At 27.5% G+C, this 14,651-nt stretch overlaps 3 protein-coding genes across 4 annotated transcripts; 2 read left to right on the plus strand and 1 right to left on the minus strand.

Moving 5' to 3' along the window:
- The first annotated feature begins 46 nt into the window (after positions 1-46).
- LOC132916456 (dynein regulatory complex subunit 3-like) lies at positions 47-3,317 on the plus strand. The gene is made up of 10 exons (XM_060976486.1): positions 47-514; positions 590-873; positions 942-1,114; positions 1,201-1,358; positions 1,449-1,641; positions 1,723-1,930; positions 2,003-2,251; positions 2,323-2,399; positions 2,479-2,690; positions 3,099-3,317. Exons 1-9 carry the CDS (start codon positions 319-321, stop codon positions 2,618-2,620), a joined length of 1,680 nt encoding a protein of 559 aa, XP_060832469.1. The 5' UTR covers positions 47-318; the 3' UTR covers positions 2,621-2,690; positions 3,099-3,317.
- On the minus strand, positions 2,752-4,403 carry LOC132916449 (enoyl-CoA delta isomerase 1, mitochondrial-like). The gene is made up of 6 exons (XM_060976477.1): positions 4,195-4,403; positions 3,939-4,062; positions 3,604-3,875; positions 3,304-3,482; positions 3,097-3,218; positions 2,752-3,029 (listed from the first exon to the last, which is right to left on the minus strand). The coding sequence occupies exons 2-6, from the start codon at positions 4,036-4,038 to the stop codon at positions 2,869-2,871; spliced, it is 834 nt and encodes a 277-aa protein (XP_060832460.1). The 5' UTR covers positions 4,039-4,062; positions 4,195-4,403; the 3' UTR covers positions 2,752-2,868.
- A 24-nt stretch (positions 4,404-4,427) lies between these two features.
- Positions 4,428-14,472, plus strand: LOC132916442 (F-actin-uncapping protein LRRC16A). Of its 2 annotated transcripts, XM_060976456.1 has the most exons (24): positions 4,428-4,613; positions 4,862-4,959; positions 5,057-5,107; positions 5,190-5,383; positions 5,479-5,656; positions 5,729-5,967; positions 6,042-6,136; positions 6,274-6,312; positions 6,580-6,767; positions 6,872-6,949; positions 7,028-7,361; positions 7,438-7,834; positions 7,903-8,221; positions 8,285-8,398; positions 8,472-8,677; positions 8,783-8,870; positions 8,984-9,208; positions 9,369-9,389; positions 9,532-9,673; positions 9,749-9,998; positions 10,076-10,860; positions 10,939-11,178; positions 11,360-11,424; positions 11,708-14,472. In XM_060976456.1, the coding sequence occupies exons 1-24, from the start codon at positions 4,577-4,579 to the stop codon at positions 11,819-11,821; spliced, it is 4,497 nt and encodes a 1,498-aa protein (XP_060832439.1). In that variant the 5' UTR covers positions 4,428-4,576; the 3' UTR covers positions 11,822-14,472. The 2 variants fall into 2 exon arrangements, with proteins under 2 accessions (XP_060832439.1, XP_060832441.1); XM_060976458.1 differs by lacking the exon at positions 9,369-9,389.
- Positions 14,473-14,651: the final 179 nt, after the last annotated feature.

The following is a 14,651-nucleotide window of genomic DNA, read 5'->3' on the forward strand; positions in this document are numbered from 1 at the left end:
AATTAAAAACATTTGTACGACGTGACCAAGTAATAAATGATAAGGAATATAACAATGATATAACCGGACTTAACAAAATGTTGTCTTTAAAAGATAAATTTCAATAAAATAGATTTCTTCGGGTCGATAAAAAAGGAATCTTCTTTGGTATGAAATTGACACGACATGGTTCTGAAGTTCGTCACAAAATTGATAAATCTTTGTTGCGCGGCAACCACGAATGAAGATTACATAAATTAAATCTTTTCGATACAAAGCAGTACATACATATGTATATGTACTCTGATAATTGTTCATTTAATTTTGTATAGGATATTTATGAAATATCTAAAAATGATGATTGAGGAAGACGTTCCTACTATATTACAAGAGTTTGTACAACCTCGTGTAATAAATCAAGATATGTTAATAAATTTGGTAATTGAACAAGGGCCAAAAGGAGAAGCTGGTAAACTTTTTTACGAAGATGGTATTAAATTAGATGAAATAAAAGAAATTCGGATTGAATTTCTTAGTACGTATTATACATAAATTTTAAACTTGCATTTAGCTTGTTATACATACGTGTACTTGTTATTTTTTCTTCTAGATATTCTAAAACTTGATTATCTATGGGTAATGCCAAATCTAATGACATTAAAATTATCCAATAATATAATTGAGAAAATAGAAAACCTAAATGTACTCGTTAATTTAAAAGAATTAGATCTTTCTTTCAATCGCATTAAAATAATGGAGAATTTAAACAATTTAACGAAACTAGAAATATTGCTTCTATTTAATAATGAAATTCGTGAGATAGAAAACATAGATGAATTATGTCATCTTACGATTTTTAGTATTGGTAATAATATTATAACAGATACAAAACATGTATGTAATGTGCAAAATATACGTGGATATTAAATATTTTATATTTTTACATTTGTATTATTATTTAGGTACTATATTTGAGAAAATTTAAAAAGTTACGTAGTTTGAATATGAGTGGAAATCCATGCACTAAAGAAGATGGATATTTGCATTATGTATTTGCATTCTTACCACAATTAATTTACTATGAATACAAAATGATAACTAATGAACAAAGGAAAGATGCTACAGAAAAACATTAGTAATTATAAAATATCCATAAAATAGATATATAAAAAACAATATATATATATATTTATTTTAAAATATTTATATTTTATAATTTAGTAGGACTTTAAATACTTTAGAAGAAGCAGAAATGAAAGAAAAAGAAGAATTGGATGCCCAGCAAGAATATGAAAAGAAATTAGCTATCCTCACTGCTGCATATGTAGAACATCTTGATGGAGATTATCTCTTTCATCAAATGTTTGAAGATGACAAGGGTTTATCAATTTATTTATACATACAATAATTATTATTTACTTTTTCATGCATTTCCACATAAAAATTTATTAAGTACATTTTATGTGTAGAAGGAAAGGATTTATCTATGGTAACTGATGATACACAAAATGCACATGAAGAATATAAGAAAAATTTTATTGCTATATGCGAAGAGTTTTGTGAGATAGGTTTGAAAGAACATAATAAGCGAATGAATGAAATAAATCTTTACAATATTGCTGTAAATGAAGGTAAAACTATTTCAGAAAATCAAGGTAGAATGTGAGTGATATATATATATACATGAGCATCAAATATAAAATATACAAAATTGATAGTAATTTGTACTATTTCAAATTAAAGGATTGTAAATGATGTCTTGCGCAGGAAAACTGACGCTTTAGCAACTGTTAAACAATTATTAAAAAAACTAGTTGGAGATGTAGATACTGCTACATTAGAAAATGTAACTGAAATAGCACAACAATATTCAGAAGAATTTAGTGATATGGTAACTGATGCATGGACAAGATTAATGTCCATTGAAGTAGATCTGCATGAACAAATGGAGGTATATTTTAATTATTATGAGTTATGTATAGGAAAATTAAATTGAAAATAATATTAAACTTATTTAATAAAGGATATAAATGAAGTATTTAGGATCAACATTTCTGATATGGTGGATTCTTTTCTAACAACTGCACGAGGATATTTTTCACAATTACGTAATTGTGAAGCAGAGTATAATGACACTATTAACGGATTAATTCTGTATTTCCTTAGTGGTATTGGAGATGATGCAAAAATGCCACGTCATTTATTAAATCTATGTGAAGATAAAGACATGTTAAATTACAATCTTAATAATTCTCATGAAAGGCATTTACAAGTATGTACATGTATCTATGTATATTTTTGTTGTTTGTACTTCAAAAACTAATATGAATTTTCTAATTACAGATAATAGATGTTCGAGAAGATATCATGATAAATCGATTAAAAAATTGGGTTGAAGAATACGGTGAACGGCTAATAAGGCAAGTTCTTTCGTTTTTTAGATAATTTAATATCTTTTTGAAGTTTAATTTTCGAAAATCTCTTATTTTGGTTTAATAGACATGAGAATGAAAGAAGTAGTCAACAAATATTAGAAATATCACATTTTGCAGATTCTCAACAACAAGAATTTCTGCAAGTATTGCAACAATTAAATTTAAATGTTGATGATTCAGAAATTATATTAGCGCTTGATGAATGACTTGATAAAATGATGCATGATCATTCAGAAGTTATATTATAAACCTATTACTTTGCAAATTAATATAGAAGTAAGTATTTTTGCTGAACTTATATATTTATTAAACAATATATTTATTAAACAATATAATATATCTCTTAATATACTAATATATTTTCGTATAAAATATTTTATTTCTATAAAAATTGTATAAAAATATTTAATCTTTAATGTGATAGTTTAAAATACGACACTTTGATTAAAGTTTCTTATTTTTTCTTCAAAGCTTCCATATATAATTTTAGGCCAGTTTGTACTTCTGGTAACTGAATAATTGTTAAAAATTGATTTAGATCCATATGTTTGTTTACTTTCAACCATAATGAATTACGTTTCCTTAACTCCATTTTTGTCAGTTGTCTAGCTTTGGCTTTATAAATATTTTATATGGTAAATATTAAGCATACTTATCTTAATTAAATAAATATTGTACTTACAGGGTATGTGTTTAAAAGATTCAATATAGTTTTGACACTTTTGGATTGCATTAGCTTTATCAGAAGCTAATTCATCTACAAGTCCAATTTCTAATGCTTCCTTTGGATGAAATAGGGTTCCTCTATGAAATCAATAGTTTTTAATTAATTATAGATATTACTAAATGGGATAAATGTTTTGTTATACATTCATTAACAATAAATTACTTTAAAAGTGCTAATTCAGCTCTTCTATATCCTAATGTGTCAACATAGATATTTCTAAACCATTCTGGAGCAATGATTCCTAATTGTGTTTCATTTAATCCTAAAGTATGCTTTCCTTCAACTAAAACTCTATATTCACAAGACAATGCTAAAAGACATCCTCCAGCAGGACTGGCACCCTTTATAAATAAAGTAACAAATATATATATATATATTTATAAATATATATATATAAATATAAATATATATATATATATATTTCTCAGAAAATAATTATACTAATAATATTTATAATAATACATTAATTGCAGCAGCTATTGGTATTTTCAAATTATATAAAGTTAACCATGTGTCTTGCACTGTTTGCCAATATTCAGTTAGCTGTTCTTCAGTCCGATTATACATTTCATTTATATCAAGTCCTGCTGAAAATATATTTGATAATGACGATGTTAATATAACACCTTGACATTTTTCTTCTTGTACATCCATTAAGGACATGTTTAAAGCATTTAATAATTCTTTGTTTAAATTGTTTACAGGTGAACGAGCCATAGATATTGTAGCAATACCTGTTAGGGCAAAATATTCTTGAATAAAAACATAACTTATGAAAATTAGGATTCTGATATTACCTGTATCATTTTTTGAAATTTCAACTAATTTTGAATTTGTGGCATAAGTTTGGTATAAAGGAATTCGTATTTTGTTCAAAATTTTTTTTATAGCAAACATGTTTAATCAGATGTGGATTAAATCCTGAAATTATATAACATAAAATATTATTTATTTATACACAAATATTATTATTCACCTTAATTTTTTATTGCGCACTTAACATTTATTTTCATATATTATTAAAATATTGTACCATATTTCGCTATCATTTACCTTTGTTTCTCTCTGCTACTAACTTAAATAACTTATTAAAGATATCTCAATAACCTATTCTGTACAATTTACATACATTAATTATCACTTAAATCAGTTGTTTTATTATACAGAACATAACGTTGTAGTAAATGGTAAGAGTAAAAAATATAGTAAAAGAATTTAAATAAATACACTTGTAAGAATGGAACGGAACGGAGTGGAACAGAATGGATCGCGGGCAGGTGCTAATATGGCGGCTATTCAGCTTTATAGTTTCGTGACATCGCCCTTTATCTTAACATTTTTTTAAGCAAGATAGAAAACTTTGGTCACCGTGTGACGAAAAAAACAATGTCTTAAATGGATTCGTTGATGTTTGAAAAATAAGCCAATTAACAAAATGTCAACTAGATCGCAACTTACGAAAGATTTAAATGGTTTGTCTTCTACTGAATGTTTACGTTCGTATTATGGAACTGTCATACATAAAAAAAAATATATTTCTTGTTCAAATAGTTATTGTTCAAAAATGTTTATACAGGTTTCATTAGTCCTCATTTTATTCCATAAAAATATAAATTGGATTATAGTACAATTTTTTTAAACCTTTTCCTTAATTTCGTATATTTTACAAAATTGCCATTAGCTTAATTATCATTTTTCATAAATTATTCATTATTTGTAGAATCGGTGAAAGCATTATTAGGTAAGCATGTGAAAATATTATTAAAGAATGTTGTAAAATTGGAAACAAAACAAGATAAACAGGAAAATCGTGTTCTGGTAAGTAATATTTGCAGTATTACAATATTATAATATATAATAAATTTGAAGTTATTTAAATTTAAAGTGATTCAAAATTAAATTTTTCTGATTTAAGGTTTTTTCACCATGCCGTTTGTTTCTCTTAACGGCCAAAGTGCCCACAAGAGTAAGATAATATGATTATTTTGTTTTTACAAATAAAATTATATGATTATTTTAATAATTATGTTTAAAATTTTTTTTTACAGATCGACTGCCATTTTCATTATTTAGAAATAACATCTATAGAATCGAAAAGAGCAAATCAATTATCTTTAAGTGTTGGGGAAAGATATTACAATTTTACTACTACTGGAGCAGGTGCAGATACTACAGAAGTAGATGCAATGATTGAGGCCTTACATACTGCAATTCGAAATATCTTTCCCACTGTACCATTGAAGTATGTGTTTATTATCTTATATGTATAAATTTATATTCATTTTAATTATTATAATATTAGAATAACTAATATTAAAATTATAATTTTTATTATAGTTATATTATAAGAAAAATAGAAGTAATACCAGCTAGTAGACTGCAGAGTATAAGAGGTAGTGAATTAGCTAGAAGTACAGAAGCAACAAGACATACTGGACCTTGTGGGGGGTTTTCAACCCAATATGCATGTATGTGTGATTTACATGGTGTACCATATAGAGAAGAAGTAGCCTGGGTAACTTGTTGAAGTATATGAAAATGTCCTACTATTATTATTGAACGTTTTTCAAGACAATTATATTTATAGGATGTTGATACAATATACCTCTCTCATGATACAAGAGAGCTAAATTTAAGAGATTTTGATCATTTGGATCAAAAAGATCTGGTGCCAATCATTTCTGCCTTGGAATATAATACTTGGTTTACAAAATTAAGGGCATCTCATCTTAAACTAAGTCACGAGCCTTTGGAGAGATTGTTACATGTTATGCGTAGATCCCTTTCCATTCAGGAACTTTATCTAGATAATCTTGGAATAAAATGGTAAAGCTAAAATAAATGCATAATTATAATACAATTAATTTTAATAAATAAATTCCAAATGTGATTTTTTTTAGGGATTTTGCGCACAAATTATCGTTAGCTCTAATTTCTAATGCTAATACAATGTTACAGACTATTGATCTATCATATAATACCATTGAAGATAAAGGTAAGTATTAATTATAAAAATTTTTATTTAGGATGTTATTCCTCCTTAGATCCATTTTTTGTGGTTTCAATTTTTCTTTTTTTACTCACTTTTTAAGTATGTTCTTAAAGTATCCCTATACAAATTTCTTTTTATAGGAGCCTCTAGCTTGTGTGGGATAATAGCCAAATTGCAAGGTGTGCAAATAACCATTAATGTTATTTAAGTTTGTCCCTATCCTTTTATGTTTAGAAATAATCCTCCATTTATAATTTTACTTTTTCCCATGAAAAAAAGATGATTGTTACAGTGTATATTTAATTGTTTAACTTACATAATGTGTACTTACATATACTTAATAAATAGTATTGTACATTGCTATGCTTAATTTAACCATTAATTATTAATATTAATTAATATATGTGTCTACTAATAATATCACTTATAATAATATTATTTTTAAGGAGGTGCACATTTAAGCGGACCTATTGGAAAATTACCCAAAGGTTTACAAAAATTAAATTTGGCACATTGTGGACTAACTGGAAAAGGAATAAGTCAAATTGCACATGCACTAAGTTTAAATAGAAGCATGCCAACTAGTTTGCAATATTTAAATCTTTCAGAAAACTCTTTAAAAGATGATATCAATGTAAGTTGTTTCTAAATATTATTCCAAAATTTAATATAATAAATGGTTATACTAATATTATAATAGTAGGAAATGCAATAAATATAATTATTACATATTTACAGAATTTATGTAATTTTTTGGCACAACCTAATAGTCTAACTCATTTAGATCTAAGTGGTACAGATACAACATTAGAATGTGTAAGTATATTTTAGTTTTCTATACGTAAAACTCATGTAAGAGCAAATAAGCTCATATTTTACATTTACTCTATCTAGCTGTTTGGTGCTTTACTACGGGGTTGTGCAACTAATCTAGTCCATTTAAATGTTGCTCGTAACTCCTTTTCAAGTAAAAAGACCAAAGAAATACCTCCCAGCTTTAAACAGTTCTTTACTGCTACACTCTCATTAAAGTACTTAAATATATCTTGTTGTAAATTGCCGCTAGAGGCATTGAAACATTTGTTACTTGGTTTGGCATGCAATGAAAGTACAGTTGGTTTAGAACTTGATATGAGTGGAAACAATTTGGGTTCTATGGGTGCTCATGTATTGGAATCATGCATTCATGGCGTACGTTGCATAGCATCATTGGACATTTCAGATAGTAGTAAGTACAGTATAATATAAATAAATTATTTACTCTAATATTTGATTCTATATCTTGTAAATATGTCTTTTCACAGATATGGATGTTGATTTAGCACAAGTAATAACTGCTATAGGAAAAAACAAGTCGATTAAACAATTATATATGGGTCGCAACACTGTTAGTATGAAAAGCAAACATATTGCTGTTGTAATGGATGCCCTTGTACAAATGCTTCAAGAAGATGATTGCGTTTTGCAAGCATTACATTTACCAGATTCTCGACTAAAATCTGATCTCTATAATCTTATCAATGCCCTTGGTAGTAACACATGTCTTCATACTTTAGATATTAGTGGTAATCAGATTGGAGATCCTGGTGCCAGATTATTAGCAAAGGCATTACAAATTAATAATCATTTGAGAACTATTATTTATGATAAAAATAATATTACTCTTCAAGGTTATGCTGATATTGTTCACGCTTTAGAGAAGTACGCAATCTTTCATATTAATAACGAATATGTTAATATATTTTCTAATATGTGACATTCTTTCACAGGAATTGTAGTGTAAGACATATGCCATTTCCAATTTATGATTTGCAACCTTGTATGAAAACATCGGCTGAAAAAACGGAACAATTAGCTAAAAAAATCCAGGACTTGTTACAAAGAAACGTTACTCCTTGTAAATATAGTCATGGACAAGCATTTAGATTGCAACAAGGATTTTTGTTAAGCTCCACACAACAAATGGTTGATAGACTGGTTGTACAAACGCAAGACACTATTAAGGCTATTGCTGCGGAAAGCTGTGATGCTAATAATGATATTAATTATGCAACTGGACTCATACAAGATGCAGATAATTCAAAACAGGTATAAAATACCGAATAATAAATACATTTTGAATAAATCTGTATGCAAATGATATTTTTGTAGCTTTTACCAAGATTACACGAAGTTCTTCAACGACGAGATGAAAATAATCCAATAGAATTAAAATTACACGAAATGGCAAATGAATTGCATAAAGTTGTAACCATATATTTACAGGTATTTTATTATCAAATATATATTATTCTTACATTAAACATAATACGTTTCAATTATTAAAATTTAAATACAGGATTCCTTAGATGCTATGATAAAGTGTGCAAATGAGCAGTGTCCTACGATACTTTCGCAAACGGTAATTAGAGGCGATGAAAGTGAATCAGTTGCTGTGGAAGATGATCTACGAAGTAGTTGCAAAGAAAAAAATCAAATTAGTAGTGAATTCATACATACCACTATCACAGAGCAAGCTGGGGCGGATATAGTCAATAGAGTCAAGTATGGATCATAATTACTTATTCGTTTTGACTTTAATACATATCTGTCAAATAATCACTAACTTATCTCATTGCTCGTAATTATCTATTATTAATATTTTTATAGTGAATTAAATTTGGCAGTTGCTGCACATGTATCCGACAGAATAACAGATGAAGTAATTGAATCATTGTCAAGAAGCTATAAAAACTTAGTATGTATAATATACTTCACTATGTGTTAAATACATGCTAAAAGGTATTATACTAAAAGTTTAGTATTAAAATCTTTTAATTTTGATGTTGATGTTCATATTTATATTTTCAGATTGGTGACTGTGATAGTAGAACAAGAAGCAGTACGCCTGATGTGTTGCGGCCTAGTGCTGGTTCAATGAGTAGTGGAAGTGTTATAGGAGTTACAAGTACTGTAGGTGTATCTACAGCATTACCAGTTGGTAGAACCAGTATTGCCTCAGAAGAAGATTGTCCACCAGAAACTTATTCACTTGTGAATTCTATTGGTCAATGTTCCAGTGATCAATCTCCAATGGTAAAAAACGTAACTTTTTATTATTCTTTTTTAATTTTATATTACAATAAATAACATTTTACAAAATAACTTTTATATTACATATAATATATGTAATATATATATTAGAATAAACTTTGCTACATAATAATTTTAATATAAAACTTCCATGTCTGTCCAGAAATTGGATTATTTAAATCTTGTAAGTAAAGTATATACATATTTAAAAATATATTATTTGTTGGTTGACTTTTGTATATCAAATCTTTTATAGTACATAATAATGAATTAACATATTACAATTACTGTAAAAAATTAAAATACATATTAATGATATTACGTAGGCTACGCCACATTTATCAAATAAACGAAAAAGTTTACATGGAAGGAAATTGCGGCCGAAATCTGTAGTCGATTCTGTGGAAGGTCTTTCAGCTGATGACATTCCAGATCTGTTACCATCTTTACCAAAAAGTCAAGCAGAAGGTTAATTTATTTTTAACATAAAAAAATGTTATAGTTGATATATTTATCAGTTATGATATCAACATATTTTTTCAGCTATTTCAGAGACAGAACATTCTTTAACAGAATCACTAGATTCTGTTTCTGAATTACCCAATACTGTAGGACAGCAACTGCAACATTTAGTAAAATCTAGACCACGCAGAACAAAAACTAGAGCACCTACAAGACCAATGCTGAGACCAGATCAACCAGTGGATGGTCTTGCTCTTGGAGAAGGTCTTGATGTATTTTTCAGACCAACTACACCAACAACACCTCTTATATCCCCTACAAGTGATGACAGGTATTATTTTTAAAACTGTAATTCATTAATATTTTATGGAAATTATGTACATTACACTTCTTTTTATTTTGCTGTAGCTCTTTGCATACTTTTCCAACGGATGGTAGCCCAAATTTATCTCTTACAAGTCATAAAAGTATTCCACCTGAGACGGATAAAAAACCTGGCTGTAGTTCTCCAATGTTAAAAACACTTCTTGAGCCTGCCCCGCGATCACGATCTAGCGATAATTTAGAAAAATTTTCTCCTCTTGTTGGCAGAAGATCTCAAGGTGACTCGCCGTTAACTGCATCTCCATTAACTCGGCGAAATACAACAGACAATGCGCAAAATCATGAAAGAATTCTTACAAAATCAGATAGCAACAAAGATACAAGTAATAATGTATGTAATAATTGTGTCGGTAGTACCGCTGATACATCTAAACGTAGTACATTACCCATTATTGGTTCTGGTACAAGCACACGCAGTTTACGAGATTCGGATGAAAATAGTAAGGTATTACAACAAACAACTGCTACAAATTCCTCGGATAAAGATGCAACGGCTGTTCCTAAAGATTACGAAATCAGGAAAAGTTTAACAAAAAAATCTGCGGTAGATACAGATAAGACTGCAAATCAACCTTTACCTTCTCTTAAATTAAGATCGACAGGTTTTGATCTTCGTAGCCCAACAAATGGTAGCAGTACAAAAAGTAATTCGGAAGCATCGAAATCTCCAGTGTTAAGGTCTCTAACCAAAGGAAATAGTTCACTTACAGATGGAAAAAGCAATGGTGCTCTTTCCAAGACTAAACCTGTTCCGCCTATAACAGCTCCTAAACCAAGACCCTGGAGTATGGCTACTGATAGAAAATCTGGTATGAAAAAAAGCAAATTATTTAATAATGAAGTTCTTAGCTTATATAATAATATATATTATGTATTTAATGTTTTAGGAGAATTTAATTTATTAAGCGATGGTTCTAGTCCAAATACTTCAGCTGGAAATACACCTGATTCTGGAGATGCACTTGATGAATCAACGGATAGCGGTGTAAGTGGTCCTGCTTCATTACCGCCGACGTTATCAGCAAGTAGTACTGCTAGTTCTTTAAGCAATGCCAGTGTAGAGAAAAGGTCAGTGAGGGAATTGGCAGCTAGTTTAAACAAAAGTAAAACTGAAAGGAAAGAGAATGGTAAGAAGCAAAAATACGTTTTTCTACTGCATGTTCAATGTATCTAGTAACATCTTAAACAGCATTCGCGATTCACGCATAATTTTTAATTAATTATTAATTCCTTATTAATTTCAAGTACATTGTGAATATGCATGTTGTATCCTTTAATTAAGAAGCCTTGCTGTATATATTATTTTAGAGCATACCGCACCTGCAGCATGGAGGTCGGTGCTTCAACGTTCTATCAACCAACCAGATGTCAAGGTACCTTATGTAATGTTTGTTTTTTTTTTCTTTTTTTTCTCATTTTTTAAATCATTTAATACACTTTTTTAAAAGTATGCAGCGTCCTAAGCCCTTTTATGATAGCTTGAAAACATTGTTTTGCGCTTGAAATCCATTAACGTGATTTTATATTTTTGCTTTTTTTAATACAGTTTATTTGTCTTAGCATTACACAAAAACATTATTACAAAATTATAAAAATACTTTGAAGTATCATGTTGGGTTAAATATAATTTTATATATACAATCGTTATATTTTTAGGTAACGGAAGTGCCGAAAACGGTTGAAGAAAATCGTATAGGTTTTAAACTTCGACGTACTTCATTTTTACGTGACTCAAATTTCAATTACAATAATGACGTAGTTGACGTTTGATCGTGACTTAATACAGTAATAATTTACAAATTAATGTCAATGACTGGATACTTATTAAGATATCTTTCATCAAAGTATTTTATATTGGGCACAAACTCTACGATGTGACACGTTTGTACTTGTGCCATATGAAGTCAAATGCGAAAGCAAGTGTGCTAACTCAATATTTAGGGACAGGGTACTGGGGTCTCTATAGAAAGTACCAATTTATTATTAAGGTGGCATTAAAAATTTTATAGTTTTTTATAGAACTGTAATTTTAATGCAGTTTATCTTAATTTAGAAGTAAGTATTTGTATTTAATGAACTAAAATCATTTAATATTTTCAATGCAATAAGTTAAAACATTTACTTCCATGAAGAACATACTAAATGCTTCTACATTCCTCCAGATTTTTAGAAAGAAATCAGTTTGATATTGTCAATGATATTATTTGGAAGATGAGCCATGTTATGTTTGTTTTAACATTTAAATATTTATATATTGTTTGCCTGTATATTTAAACTGATAGACTTTAATATAGATCATAAATTACATGATTTTAATTATTTTAAGTGTACAACCGCTGATCTGTTACCAAAAAATAAGCACAATATATTCTTATCGACATAAAACAATATTTCTTCCTATTATTTAATCAATGTCGAGTTGTCTTCCGAAATCAGTTTTTGTAATTTCACAATAGATATTTTGATTTGTTTCTTATACAACCAGTTATAACAAAACTGTGATCATTAAAAAAAATGGTTCTATTTAGGTCAGGTCAATAATTGTTTACAATATTTTATAATTGTTTCCATACAGCTTGTATTAAGTTATGTTACTTTTTATTTAACATTTTTTAAATACAATCGGAATTGATAAGTGCACAAAGCGAGATTCAAGAACCATAAAGTGTATGAAGTGTGCCATATAACATAACATAAAATAATAAATGCTTTGTTTTCCACATAATAAGGACAAAATTAAGATTTTTATATAAAAGATATGGTACTGTCCATGACTATCATTGATTTATAAAAATTTAGTAACGAAATATATAAACATTATATAATGCATATATAACATATATATGATGTGCGTAAATGGAAGAAAGAAAATAAACTAAACTGTCAACTAAATTAATTAGAAAAAAGATATTGCAGACTATTATTATATTTCATGAATTATTTTGCGATATTTGTAAGTTGTATTCGCTATTTTATACCTTGTTGAAGATATATTGTGATTAAGAATAATTTAGTAAAGTCTTTCTGCTATATGCGTCCTCTTATAAAGGAACAGCTTTTTTACAAACAATTTTTTTGTATGATGTAAAAATGTATCGCAAAATACGAACACCTAACATAAAATTCAATTTACATAAATATATTAAAGGCTAGTTTTTGAATAGCAAAAGACTTCTGTACATATATATGTAAAAAAGTTACATATAGGTAAATTAGCCATAACTATAGTTACAGTTCTTATAGATAAATAAATATTTGAATATCTATTTGATATTGGGTTTATGTACTAATAACTGTGACTAATGAAATATGTAAGTCCTTTTGGATACAGGTATATATTTAACAACATACATCATATAACAATATTAGATGTTTAACTGGAAATATTCTTTTTCAGGCATAATTAAATCAATTGTGAAATGTTGTATTCTAACAAACACATTCTACTTTAATATTCGCATTTAAAATCATATATATGATATAGATTGGACATAAATTTTTAAATCATTTAATTAAAAACTTTTTCTATCAGGTGATTATTTATTCTAAATCTTGCTATATGTAAATTAAATTCATGAAGTATTTGTCAAATCATGCATTTCCTCAAATCAATGTAAAAGATTTTCAAATAATATAAAACAAATCAGTATCATAAAAGGTAGCTAATCATAATGTTACTTAATAATTCTTTTCACTGTCAATAATGTTCACTAATAAAATTGTAATTTAGTTATTTCCATAATAAAATAGTATTTGTAAACATGTATGTACTTGTACTTTTGTATAAGTGCATACAATTAACAATTTGTATACATATTACATTGCAGGTGATTTTTTGTATAAAGATACAGATAAATTAATTATGTACTTGTGAGCAAAAAATATTACATTGGACTCTATAAATGTAACGTAAGAGTTAAAATTTAAACAACTGTGCCAAAAAGGGAATTATATTGTATGTATGATTAACAAAATTTGTTTAATTTCTAAAATCTTTATCTCTTCTTTAGAAATTAAAAAATAAATATAATTTTTCTATATCATAATAATTATTACTTTACATGTTAAAAAAATCACCTGTAATAAACCATATTTTAGTGTGTAAATATATTAAATACAATTATTATATATATTATGTACTAATGAGTGAGTGATATAATATTCACTCTATCGCACAATCACATGATGCGTGCGGAGAAAATCGGACGGCATACATACACATTCTTTCTTCATTACATTCCTGTATTTACATTTACACATGTATACATATGTTGCGATGAAGCACGTTTCAAAATCTGCTATTAATTTTATTGTATATGTATTATTACCCAATAAATATCAGTATTTGCAGGTTTCGATACGTTGCTTATTAATCATGCAATATAATTTACTAATAAATAAAGACTCCTATTACATATGCAGCATTAATTATTTTTCTTATTTTATACACTAGCAATTTTGTATATTTAAATAATTTTCATTGCTAATTTTGGAAAAATATAAAATCTATTTGCTATAATAATAAAATTGTATTGTTGTTACTTCAATAGGTTTTTATAATAAAGTTTAATACGGTATTCATTCATACAATTATGCATTA

Source organism: Bombus pascuorum, chromosome 2 (assembly GCF_905332965.1).
Source record: "Bombus pascuorum chromosome 2, iyBomPasc1.1, whole genome shotgun sequence".
NCBI lineage: Eukaryota > Metazoa > Arthropoda > Insecta > Hymenoptera > Apidae > Bombus > Bombus pascuorum.